This window comes from Aplysia californica, unplaced genomic scaffold (genome assembly GCF_000002075.1).
Source record: "Aplysia californica isolate F4 #8 unplaced genomic scaffold, AplCal3.0 scaffold00517, whole genome shotgun sequence".
In the NCBI taxonomy this organism is placed as follows: domain Eukaryota; kingdom Metazoa; phylum Mollusca; class Gastropoda; order Aplysiida; family Aplysiidae; genus Aplysia; species Aplysia californica.
The window spans coordinates 162,708-175,652 of NW_004797787.1; the positions used below are offsets into that span (position 1 = coordinate 162,708).

The 12,945-nt window shown below is 40.4% G+C and overlaps 2 protein-coding genes across 2 annotated transcripts; both read left to right on the forward strand.

The window, feature by feature from the left end:
• Nucleotides 1–568: 568 nt before the first annotated feature.
• Nucleotides 569–4,238, forward strand: LOC118478370. The gene is made up of 2 exons (XM_035971833.1): nucleotides 569–1,111; nucleotides 2,697–4,238. The coding sequence occupies exons 1-2, from the start codon at nucleotides 824–826 to the stop codon at nucleotides 3,402–3,404; spliced, it is 996 nt and encodes a 331-aa protein (XP_035827726.1). The 5' UTR covers nucleotides 569–823; the 3' UTR covers nucleotides 3,405–4,238.
• Nucleotides 4,239–5,856: 1,618 nt separating this feature from the next.
• LOC101864546 lies at nucleotides 5,857–12,555 on the forward strand. Its single transcript, XM_005106159.3, has 3 exons — nucleotides 5,857–6,565; nucleotides 8,315–8,713; nucleotides 10,853–12,555. The coding sequence occupies exons 1-3, from the start codon at nucleotides 6,296–6,298 to the stop codon at nucleotides 11,177–11,179; spliced, it is 996 nt and encodes a 331-aa protein (XP_005106216.1). The 5' UTR covers nucleotides 5,857–6,295; the 3' UTR covers nucleotides 11,180–12,555.
• Nucleotides 12,556–12,945: the final 390 nt, after the last annotated feature.

Sequence of the window (12,945 nt, forward strand, 5' to 3'; positions counted from 1 at the left end):
GTCTCACGCAGAATACCTGACTTCGATTCCCGTTTGTTTTTCATCTAGAATCTCAGTCTTTCTGCTGAGACGTTACTCCCTTTTAGCCCAGGTTGGCCCTGACAGGTTACGTCGAAGCCCGCCTCTTAAACGATCTAAATTGTATTGAAGGGGTGTACAACACTTATTTGGAACAAAAGAACTGAAAATTGTATAATTTCTTGTATTAATATCATGTCGAGAATTTTAAGCATAGTTAGATAGTATTGTCACGATAATACCACCCCCCCCCCAAATTTTTTTTTTAAACAGAAAATAAGACAAAAATAAAAATAAAATAAAATAAAATAAAATAACATAATATAAAATAAAACAAAATAAATAAATAAATGTATTTGCAATCCGCTAGATCTAAAGAAGTCTGACAGTCTACAGTGTTAATTTTTGTTTTTGTAAGAACTTTTATAATGCTATCATAACAAGCGAAAGTCTATGTTTGCTCATTTAGGTGGGAACACTAAAATTCAAATTTACTCTGCACTTTGGCTCAGCAGCAGTTTGAACAAACTTAGAGTGATGTTTAAGACAGTTTAAAACGAACTCTCTAAGTTATAAAGAAGTGAAACCAACTCATATATCAAATACGACCTTGTAATAAATAGCCAACACTGCGCCACATTCACCACTTAATTAATTAATCATAACACGCACTTCCTTCCTACTAGAAGGGTTTTCCGAGCTCAGAGCAAAGATGGGAAGTAATTACATGTTTGGGCGTGCACAGATTTGCTAGAAGTTGAGTACCGTACCGAATCTGAACCTGTGTAGAAATTCAGTCTTCATAATGGTGGCGGCGAACAAGATGAACAGCACAAACGCTTCCATTGTGTTTGTTGCCTGCGTGGCCTTCCGGGATTCTGAGGACTCGCTGAGCCAAAAGGACAGGGAAGACATCGAGGACATGTGTGATCTAAGTCTGCTGTTGGAGGAAATCTTGATCTGGGTATCTGTCAGTCTCGGCTTGCCAGGGAACTTGGTCGCTGCCGTCACGATTCTCTCCCTTGAACTGACGCCCGTGACATTCTCTTTGGCACTGCTGTCTGTCGGGGATTTTATTGCTCTTGTACTTAAGGTAAGTAACAACATTTTGTTGTTGGTTATTGTAAGAGTTTTACGGCCCTCGCAACACAGAGAGGTCTTATAAAGGCCGAAGATTAGAGGTATTATTCGAAGGCAAAGGGCCCTACGAAGTAAGAAAAGGGTCACATACTTTTAAAGCCCCCCCCCCCCAACTGAATACGTGTTTCCCTGAGGGCTATAACTTCACAGTAATCAACACAGTTTTACGCTATTATTTTGTATTTAAGAAACAAAAGGGTCTTTATTAAAGGAGTTAGGCTCATGCTTCTTTCCAAGATAAGATCAACTTTATTGATCAACGAGGAACATTTTGGGTGACCATGTTATTAGAATATCATTGTATGAAGGTTCAGCATCAACACGTGAATGCACTTTTTACATTCATGCACAAAGCAACAAATGCAAAGATGCCCAACTCACTTACAAATGCGCCCTCAAACATACAGAGTGGAGATAAGATCGAACACCTAGCCTTCTCGAAAAAGGGTGAAAAAAAGTCTGAGGTCCCGTGTGCACGTTGCGCACGTTTAGGATCCATTGGTTGTCCTAAAATCGATAACGGTAGGCTTCAGCCGCCACCTGGGCATAATTCAAAATTCCTACCACACTGAAAATGCTTAATGTGTCCCGCCCACTCATTTGACCTCACGCAATTGCGAGCGCCGTATAACTCTTACTAAAACAAACATTTCGCATCTGACAGTTGTCGTAAACTCGATGTGACAAACATTGGCTTGGGAACACTCTCAGATAGAAATCAGAAGGATTATAACGTGAATTTATTAAATACTTGTACCATACTGTGCAAAAACAGTATTATATTATTGCAACTGACATGAGATACTATGTTTTAATTAATGTTTTTTTTGGGTTTTTTTTCGAAATATCTGTGACACAGAGGTGTTTTGCTAAGGTATGATGTGAATTTTGTCATCAAGTATGTAACATTATGTAAAAGGCGAGATCTTTCTCTGATAGTACAAACCCAAATAGGTGAGCAGCCTTGAAAACTCTCAAAACAATCCAAGTTGTAACAACACACCTTTGAGGATTTGAACCAAGGTCACACATACCATAGCTCAGTAGGGTGCAAACTGAGCTAAAAGTGTACCAAGTGGTAATTCTGTCGCCTTGAAAAAAAGACAAAAAGCAGAAGTCGTTGCCGAAATCTACTTACTGTTCGGAATCATTTTCTCTGAAGGTTTTTTTCCTGTTGCGCTTTTTTTTCCTCTGGAAATTAACATTTGTTGCTTTAAAAACACATTGCATAAAATTACAGCAGACATCAGCTTCGGATTCTTAAAACGGCCTGGTTCAAATTTCCATTAAATATTAACATAGTTTTTTTGGGTTATTCTTGCCCATTGTTTCATTATGTTAGTTCGTTTGACTTTGATTTTTCTTCAATTCATAAACAACAGCAACAACAACAACAACAACAACAACAATAACAACAGCAACAACAACATAACAACAAAAACAGCAACAACAATAACAACATCACCAACAACAACAACAACAAAACTATGATATACATTAGTTTAACTGATCCTCTGTACCTTCATTCCCATGTTCAGGTCCTAACCAAAGTCTTCAAGGACTACGCCGTGATCACTACAGAGGACGTCAGCCACGACTGGTTCTACAATCTACATCATTATGCCGGAGTCTACGCCAACTGGACGCTCGTCCTCATCTGCCTGGGGCGACTTGCAGATGTCCTGGATCCTTTCAGAAAAACTTTCAAAATCACGCTTCGACTCTCGTACGTCACTGCCCTCGTTCTATGGCTGGTCGTTATTATAATTTATGCAACTGTGTGCCAAGTAGAGAGCTACGGAAACAGGGCATGGGTTATCGTGTTCTCGACCTGCTACTGTTTCATTCCACTCCCAATAGTCCTCGTCTCTTCCGTCGTCTTTGCAATTGAGCTGAAAAGAGGACAAAAGCGCCGGAATATCATGTCTGACGCACATGTCAGACAGCTTGCTAGTCAGGACAATGCGATGACGGCCCTTATGCTGGCAGACTCCTTCGCCTTCGCAGTGCTCATCAGCCCTTTGTGTGTGGTCATGCTGGTGCATGTGGCGTCCAGCTATACCTGGGTGTCTCCTCACCACACGGCCTCGGCCAGTTTCTTCATGGCGGCTCAGGTGTCCGCGGGCCTGTCCCAGCTATCTCACGGCGTCGATGTCTACCTGTATTTTGTCAGTGTCAAACGGTTTCGTTTGCAGTTGCGCAAGATTCTTCCTTGCAAGATGTTTGAAGTCAAGCTAAATACATAAACCTTTCGACCATTTTTATTCATTTAATTATTTAAAAAAAATTAAGTCTAAGATATTTTCTAGCCGAGATACTTTGGTAAAATACCTTCATATCCATTAAACCTTTTGACTATACACAGTTTATTATTTCTTTTTAAATATTAAGTCTAAGGTCTTTTCTCTTCCCTGACGATTGGTAAAAAATATTTTTGTCCCTTAAACTTTACCATAAAAAAAAAAAATACAGTTTTATAACGAGTGGACTTCTTCTTGTTTCGGGTTTCAGAATCGTCCTGGGTTTTTTTTGCTTTAAATATGGCACACAAAAAACGCTATGACGGCCCTTATGTTGGCAGACTCCTTCGCCTTCGCAGTGCTCATCAGCCCTTTGTGTGTGGTCATGCTGGTGCATGTGGCGTCCAGCCATACTTTACTTTACTTTTCCGATCCAGCGGCCATTTGGGTTCTAGTCCTTCGGTCTGGACGTCCAGCTATACCTGGGTGTCTCCTCACCACACGGCCCCGGCCAGTTTCTTCAAGGCAGCTCAGGTGTCCGCGGGCCTGTCCCAGCTGTCTCACGGGGTCGATGTCTAATTGTATTTTGTCAGTGTCAAACGGCTTCGTTTGCAGTTGGGCAAGATTCTTCCATGCAAGATGTCTGAACTGAAGCAAAAAGCGTAGACCATTTGACCATAAATTGGCATTCTTTATATACTAAAGATTATTAATTCTTGATTGAAATATCAATTCTTTTTAGCGATTAAGTTCCAGGTCTTTTGTAGCTGTAAGACTTTGTTAAAATATTTTCTTGTCACTTAAACTTTAAAACATGAAGTTATAAATGGACTACATCTCCTTTCGGCTTCAGAATCGTTCTTTTTTATGTTTTTATTTTTGCTTTTGTTGTTGTTGTTGCTTAAAACATGACATACAGTCACCATTCATTGCATTGGAAAAAAAGAACTTAAAAAATATCTTCACTATTTTGAGAAAATCAGACTCCAGGGATCACAGACTGGTAGATATCAAACGTTTCCTGACTAGCAGTGTCTGTGGTTTGTTTGGTTTCGAAAGTGTTTTACGGAGCTCTCATATGAGCACGCGGAACAAACACATTAACCATTTTCAGTATGGTAGGAATATTGAACTTTGACTGAGTGGCGGCTGATGCCTACTCTTATCGATTTCAGGTTTCGAACACTTGCACCTATTGAATGAGAGGCGAACACTGTAACCTCCAGACCACGAGAGCCCCAATGTCTGTGGTGCAGCTTCAGGTGTCAAAAACATTTTTCTCGATGAAAATAGTGTCCCTCTCTACACAGACCACTGGATAAGGATTTTGTAGAATAATATAAAGAGTTGACGTCACACACCTAGTTTTTTTATTCTTGGACGTCAAGAATAATATGGATACTCTTAGGGTGTACTCTGTAAGTTAGAATGCGATTTTATAAACTATTTGCCAGTTACAACTTGTTGTTTTTTTCTTCATTCATTTTGTATCTAGATCTAGAAGATTGTAGGGAACAGTGGCATGGAAATTCGAGATCGGATTAGTCTGACAACAACAGGAGAAGCACCAACTGTACAGGAGAGAAGTTATATTTCTAGTGAATCTGAGCTGTCCTCTGAAAGTATTGACACCAACATGGAGACGCCGTTTTAACCTAGTTGCCCCCGGTTGATATCTTCCATTTATTTGGTAAATTAGTAGTCCCTTCCCTCACCAATCGTATATTCTTCTCAAGACAAGGGGGGGGGGGGAGGGTGAATATGATTGAATTAAAAGCAATTGCAGCAAAGTTATACAAGAAGAGCTACGAATATCAAAACTCCCCACCCCTAATCAAGATTACTGTTCCGAAACTCACAAATTCTTGTTGTTATTATTGCGATTGCAGTTGCTGTTGTTGTTGTTGCTGCTGCTGTTGCCGCTGCTGCTGCGGCGGCGGCTGCTGCTGCTGCTGCTATTGTTGTTGTTATTCTTGTTGATGCTGCTGCTGTTGTTGTTGTTGTTGTTGATGATGTTGCTGCTGCTATTGATGATAATGATGATGAGACTTTTGTTGTCGTTGTTGTTGCTGTTATTGTAGGTATCATCCTTGTTATTTCTATTATTGTATGACAAATATATATGCACAGCTGTCAGTGGTTATGATCACAGAGATGTCCTGTAATTATGTTAATGGCTCATCACACGGATTATGACCGCAATGTAGCAGTGGACTGTGGATGGCGACGATCTATCCTGATAAGGTCGATAAAGCAAATATAGGTTTATAATAGCCGTTAGCTCGTGGAGTACAGACGTAATTGTCGTTTGGGAAACATCAAAGGGTAAGTCTGGATTTGTTTATCTCACTTTTGACATTCCTAGTACCCCCCCCCCCCACCACCAATCCACCCCCCCACAAACCACCGCCAATTTGATCTTCGTACGTTTTTTTTCATTCTTCACCTCTAGAAACAGTTCCGTGAATGAAGGACCACTATCCAACCTTTGGGATTTTCCTTAACCAGATGACCTAACGCTTGTTATCACTTTGACTCCGTGCAGATTCCACTCTATGGCATGAACTGATCGAGATTACAATGTACATGATTTCTATCTATACCTGTGATTATGGACGGAGTGAAATAAATTAACTCCGAATTTTGGAAGTACATCGTAAAAAGACAGAGATATCTCCATGATGAGTGAGCACAGCATATTAAACTCTGCACAGGACAATGGATGAGGACTACGAAAACTGTGAGTGCCGTTCACAACAAATGAAATCAGGGTAGACCGACAAGCCCATTCCGAGGGAGAATGGAAGAGGACATCAGGGTATGACAGAAAATAAGTGGCTTTCTGTTGTCTTATCGGTACTTTGTGCGCTGTGTGATACCCGTTGGAACAACATACCATGAATGACTCCAACTCATCGATTGTGTTTGTAGCCTGTGTGGCATTCCGTGGCTCTGAGGACTTGCTGAGTCCAGAGGGCAGAAAAGATATCGAGGACACATGCGCATTGGCCCTGCTGTTAGAGGAAATCTTCTTCTGGGTTTCAGTTGTTCTTGGTGTGCCCGGGAACCTGGTCGCTGCCGTCACGATTCTCTCCCTTAAACTGACCCCTGCAACATTCTATCTGGTCCTGTTAGCATTTGGAGACTTCATTTCTCTGGTGTTCACGGTACGTTCTGAATACAGCATTTTGTTGTTGTTCGTGTCCACCCTTGGTTAATCTTGCGTATTTTTAGTTGTTCACCTCTAGGAGAAGAATATTGTTATAAGCAAACAAAGCAGGGTTGAGTAAAAACAGAATTATAAACAAACCTCAGGGTTGACACAGAAATCAGGTAATCTGTACATACGTTGCAGTCTTGTTTGTGCAAGTAAAGAGAAGTACATCAATAAAAATACATGTAATTGAGTGGTGGGAAAAAGTAAGACAGACAGACAGACGGACAAAAATAACAGAGGGAAAGCAAAGACGAATGACCTTCCAGCGGCCATCCACAACTATTTGCACTCAATTAGGTTTGCTTTTATTTATCCTGTTAAAGAATTACTTGATTATAATATTAGAAATTAATAAGCCACGAGCCTATAATAAACCTCATCAACATAGCCACTTTCCCGAGAAGAAGAGGAAAGCACACGTTTGTGGAATATTAAAATATGCATCAGCATTTTTCTTTCAACTGCTTCGAGTAGTGATGTTCTGTATCGTCACACTAAAAATTACAAAAGGGGGCTCTCGCGGTCTAGAGTATAAGGTGTTCACCTCCCATTCAATATTTCCCGGCTTCGAATCCGTATAGCGACGAAACATTTTCTTCTCCTTTCATATCCTTTCCTGCTCTTTGACAATGTTATGTTATCTGCTTTTGTCTCTATTTTCTGCCCCCTACCCTCCCTCCCTCACCTACTTTGCCCCCTCCTCTGGGCTCCTGACTCTTTCTACAGCCTTTCTACTGCTACTACTTGGCTCCTTCTTACTGCTGTCTTTCAGCCACACCCCTGATCTTTTGGTAGGAAAGATCTACACCTAGCCTTCTCGGATGATGGCGAAAAATGTCGGAGGTTACGAGCGCAAGTTGCGCACTTTCAAGATCCCTTGGTGTTCCAAAATCGATAAAAGTAGGTTTCGTCCGCCACCTGGGCAAAAATTCTAAATTTCCAACCAACTAAAAATGTTAAATGTGTCCCGCGCGCTCATATGGCCTTATGCAGTTGTGAGCGCCGTAAAACACTTACCAAAAAAATAAGTTACAAAGAGAATGAAGAAGATCAAATGTGTCGTATTCTCTAGGCTATGCGTATCTTGCGGTGTTATTGTCATATCTGGGAGTATATCAAAAGTATTCACAATATTCAATGTGTTCATTTATCGGAAGCTTTCTTTAATTATTATGTAGCTGACTTTCATTATGTTTCCCTGTGTATTTCTCTCTGTCTTTCTGCACCAGCCTTGTAGCAATGACTTCCACTCTGTCCTTTCTGTCATTTTCTGTGTCCAGGTTGTTCACGTCCTCTCTCTGATGTCATCTTGCTAACCTCTTCCTGGGCTTCCTCTTGATCGTTCTCCTGTTCTTGGCCTCTATTCAGTGCCTGTTACCCTTCATTCTACCGACATGACCAGCCCAGCCCATGCCCACTTTTGTTGTGAACATATTCAGTGTGCCCGTCCTATAGCAGCTTTATTTCTTTAAATAATCTGATTGAATTCCATTTTTTCCCGTGTTGAAACGTCTTATATTTAATAATACCTAGCATTCGTATGGCGCAAATTACAGCTCAAGAGCAAGCTCTATGCGTTTTACAATCTAATATTATTACCCCAGCAGATCTGATAGCATTCTTAAACAATCTCAACTCCCCGTGAAACATACAGTTCAAGCTGCCTCATTTAAAACAGATGTGCCTATCACTTTCTCAGATCTTGACCAAATTCTTCAAAGACTACTCCGTGATCACTACAGAGGACGTGAGCCACGACTGGTTCTACAACTTGCACCACTACGCCGGGACCTACGCCAACTGGACGCTCGTCTTGATTTGCCTGGAGCGGCTGGCAATCATTCTTGACCCATTTAGAAAAACCGTCAACCTCACTTTACGCCACGCCTACATGACAGCAGCAGTTCTGTGCGTGGCTCTGACCGGTGCGTATGTGCTGGTTTCGGAAATGGAGAGCTATGGTAGCAAGACTTGGATCATCGTATACACGACGTGCTACAACTTTATCCCGCTGCCGGTCGTCTTCATCACCTCTGGCGTCATAGCGATTGAGCTGAGGAGAGGGTTGAAGCGCAGAGGTTTTATGTCTGAAATACAGGTGATTTTATTGTTGTTTGTCTTAAGTTAAAATCATCAAGAGTGTAGTATAATGTTTTACACAGCCATCAACACCACTATTTAGATCAGTGAGGAGACGGACAGACTGCTTCGATACAGTTTATCAGAGCAATCCGGACTCTTTAATTACAGCGTCCCAGCAGACACACATAAATATACTCGATTAAAACAATAACAACAACAACAACAACAAGAACAACAGCAACAACAACATAACAAACAAAAGCATGTGTCCAGAGGGGAACTGAACGCATTTCTACTGCATGCAACGTCGAAGAGTCTAACCGTTGCACCACGTACGCTGATACAATCTTTTCGAGTCGTCAGAAACTTAAAAGATTTTGAAAGTCTATAGTCAATACATTGATACCGTATGTAGGCCTATCAAATGTAAAACTAGTCTCAGGTATCCTTCTAATGACGCAATTATCAGGTAAGGGAATTATTACAAATGAGTTAAAGAAAGAAACCTATTGATTTAGGATCAACGCAACGTTTTCTGCTTGATGAAAAAAAAAACCGGTCACAGTAAAATACAAAGAAAGTGCATGCACGACAAGAATAGGTTAGTGTTGAAAATAATTTTGAAATGGACATCATTCTACCAAGTATGGTAGCCATCTGTTCTTTTGGTACATTTTAGTCATGACTATTACCACAGTTCAAGTTGTTTCGGCCTTTTTGAGTGGATTTGCCTAATACTATTATTATAACATTTAAGAAAGCTTCGTTAACACTTCTTGCTGAAACATCGAAACGTCAGATCTTTTTAAACCATTACAACACCCCCCCCCCAAAAAAAAAGACAAAAAACAACAACAAACAAACAACCAGACAAGAAAACAACCAGACAAGCAAACAAACAAGCAAACAAACAAACAAGCAAACAGACAAACAAAAACAAGCAAGACAGAACCCCTACCCCCCAAAACCCCCCCACAACAAATACCCCCCCCCCTACTCCACACAAAGGACCACTTCTCACATATCCCCCCCCCCCTCTTTGCTAACTGTCTCTATTATAAAGACAAATTTCAAGATGCCCACCTGTCCTAGACAAACACTTTTCTATTGATATTGAGTAACCGTCTTGGACAATTTCGACTGTAGACTATTATTTTAAAAATGCCATTTTGATTTTACTTACTTTTTCATCATCTGTTGCCGTTAAGCGTCGAGGGGAGATGCAGTTTTCTATGCAGGCCTGCTCCACAGCTCTTTCAAGAGGGATATATATATATTATGAATTGTGATTTCTCAGAGTTTCATTTACTTCCTCAATCCATTTTTTTGGGGTGGTCTACCTCTTTCTTTATAGCCTGAGTACTTGGTGTTATGGGGTCTTGAGACTGGCTGACTAGGTGACATTCGTAACAGGTGGCCAAGCCATTTTATTCTCTATTTTTCTATGGAATGCAAGCAGGACTCAGAGCCAATAGTCGCTCTCACTTCTTCATTAAAGCTGTCAAATTGTTCTCGTATTTCAAAATACAGCTGAAATTGTCTAAGATGGCCTCCAATTGTCGAGGAGAGAAGTGGAGGTCGTATACAGTGTCTTTATGATTTAAAAAACGTAAGGGGGCTGGGGGGGGGAGGGGTATACGAAGTGGCCGTTTGTAGAGGTGATTGCTTTATACAGGGTGGCCGTTAGAGCAGGCTCGACTATACTCTCAATCCATAAGTGAACCTTGTATAACGTATGAACAGAGCTTAAAAGAATATCTGATGAAAATTAGATCTATGCCAATACAACGATGCTCGTATGATACTCAATAAAAGCGACTGTGCTCTCCATTTATAAGTGAACCTTTAAACACGTGTGAACAGAGCTTAAAAGAATATCTCACGAAAACTATGCTAATACAACGATGCTAGTATGATACTCAATAAAAGCGACTGTGCTCTCCATCTATAAGTGAACCTTTTAAAACGTGTGAACATAGCTTAAAAGAATATCTGACGAAAAGTATGCTAATACAACGATGCTCGTATGATACTCAATAAAAAGCGGCTGTACTCTCAAGAATATAGCGTAAAGCGCATAGAACCTGCTTTTGAGCGGTGATATGCGCTATACAAATGCTGTTTATTACTATTTATTATTACTCTCAATCCTCAGGTGAGACAGATAGCGAGGCAGGACAACGCGATGACCGTCATTATGTTGACAGCGTCGTTCGCCTTCGCAGTGCTGACCACGCCCCTGTGCATAGTCATGCTCTTGTTCCTTATCCAGAGCTACACCTGGCTCTCCCCTCACCACTTCCCGTCCGCCGATTTCTTCCTGGCTCTCCGAGTGTCCATCGGCCTGTCCCAGCTGACCCACGGCGTCAACGTGTACCTCTATTTTGTCAGTGTCAAGAGGTTCCGGGAACAGTTTGTCTACTTGTTCTCCTGTAAAACAATTCTCAAGCCCACATCTCAGGTCTTTTCCACACAGACTTAGAGAGAGTCCAGACATCCTTTTTATGTTGATGAAATAGACGCTTTGTTAATCCTATGAGTCGGTATTATGAAGAAAAAATGACTTAAGAATAATTTGAAAGTAGATATTCAAAACATAGCTAAGAAATCGAAGTCAGGTAATTTTTGAAAATAATGGCATACTAATAGCGAGTGAGTTGACTGTTACGTTGACATTCAAAACATAACTAACGAAACAAAGTTATGCCACAAAATTATGTGTGGGTGCAGTGCCCTATTATTTAAAAATAAAAACAAGGCTTGACAGTGCTTGCTTTTACCTTGTAGCTCTCAAACTGCTCTCCAGTTACAAAACGCTCAGGCCTACATCTCGGATCTTTTTCTCACAGACGTAAAGAGAATCTAGTGGTTCTTCCTTGTACGTTGAAATAAATAAATAAAATGTGGTTCTTATAGAGACAGGATTATTTTACTACCTCATAATTGTATACATATGCAGGACAATTAACGATTCAGACTCTACCACGACATTGCTCGTGTGCGTGATGCTGTGAGCCCCGTTGTTGTATTTGGCTAGACGTGCCTAGCGTTAGGATACACTCCAGAAACCCCCGTGTTTAAAAACAAAAACAAAACAATTTTATATTAGGTAGAATTAAAGAATAAAAAGAAAAACAAACAAACAAATAAAAATATCAACAACAACAAAAACACGTTAAAAAACGAACAAACAAGCAAAACCCCATTAAAAAACACACACAACCATCCTCAATCTCCCAGGTATTCCAGTTCATGCATCGTCCCGGTGAAGCATAAAAACAGGGATCATTTCATTATTTTGCCTTCTATTAAGCATTTCCTGTGAATAAATGGATTGGTCTAGTGGGTGGGGAAAAGCAATCTCATCAACCTAGGGTTCATTTTAAAAAATGTAGGTGATTTTCCTCCCCCATCGACACAGTTTAGATCATTTAGGAGCCACAGTTTGACCCTGCCTGTCGGTCGTCAAGGCCAACCTGGGCTGAGAGGCAAGCAACGTCCTAGCAAATACGCGATAGAAATTCTCCCCACGGGGGAATCGAACCATGACCTGCTGCGTGCGACGACGAAACGCCTAAGCGCTGTTCCAAAGAGGCCGGTATCTAGCGAATCTCAAATGACAATATAAACAAAAGAAAAAGAAATATTTGTCTATTCCCACAAATAATCCCAGTGGATTGCAGCATTGAAATTATATTCTTTCATTCTTTCTTTCTTCGTCTTGAATTTATTTCAAAATATCACTAAGTGCTAAATGTTCAGTCTCTTTAAACCCGTGGAATATACATGCTTTCATTCCGCCTTCATCTTTCATTCTTCTGTTTATTTGTTTGAAATAAAGAAGTCTTACTTTGTTAGTTCTAGAGTTATTTCACTGATATACCCAAGTTACATTTCAATTTTGATCCACTTATTCTTCTTGATTTTAATACAGGTGCGAGCTGATATGTATGATTGATCATTGAAGCTCTGGGGTTGTTTTGATCCTCTGAACACAGGTATAATTTTTCTAAACAGCACATTTGTGAACCTTTTATATCATTATGTCAAGACCAAATGTACCTCACGTTTGCTTTCTACAGGAAATACCAAAAAAGTGCCAGAAAAAAAAAATGTGGCAACTGATTTGGCCCCACAAATCATAAACGATTATCTTTACAGATCTAATCTGACAGCCCTGTTTCTGTTTTCGCGAGAGATGACATCATAAAATATGTAGCCAACGTCTAAAATAGGGTTGAAACCTTC

Bases quoted from the DNA above. Each gene is read 5' to 3' on its own strand.
- LOC118478370 (XM_035971833.1), top strand. From the start codon at position 824: ATGGTGGCGGCGAACAAGATGAACAGCACAAACGCTTCCATTGTGTTT. The intron at 1,112-2,696 runs GTAAGTAACAAC...TCCCATGTTCAG, and splicing joins TTATTGCTCTTGTACTTAAG to GTCCTAACCAAAGTCTTCAA.
- LOC101864546 (XM_005106159.3), top strand. From the start codon at position 6,296: ATGAATGACTCCAACTCATCGATTGTGTTTGTAGCCTGTGTGGCATTC. The intron at 6,566-8,314 runs GTACGTTCTGAA...TCACTTTCTCAG, and splicing joins TCATTTCTCTGGTGTTCACG to ATCTTGACCAAATTCTTCAA. The intron at 8,714-10,852 runs GTGATTTTATTG...CTCAATCCTCAG, and splicing joins GTTTTATGTCTGAAATACAG to GTGAGACAGATAGCGAGGCA.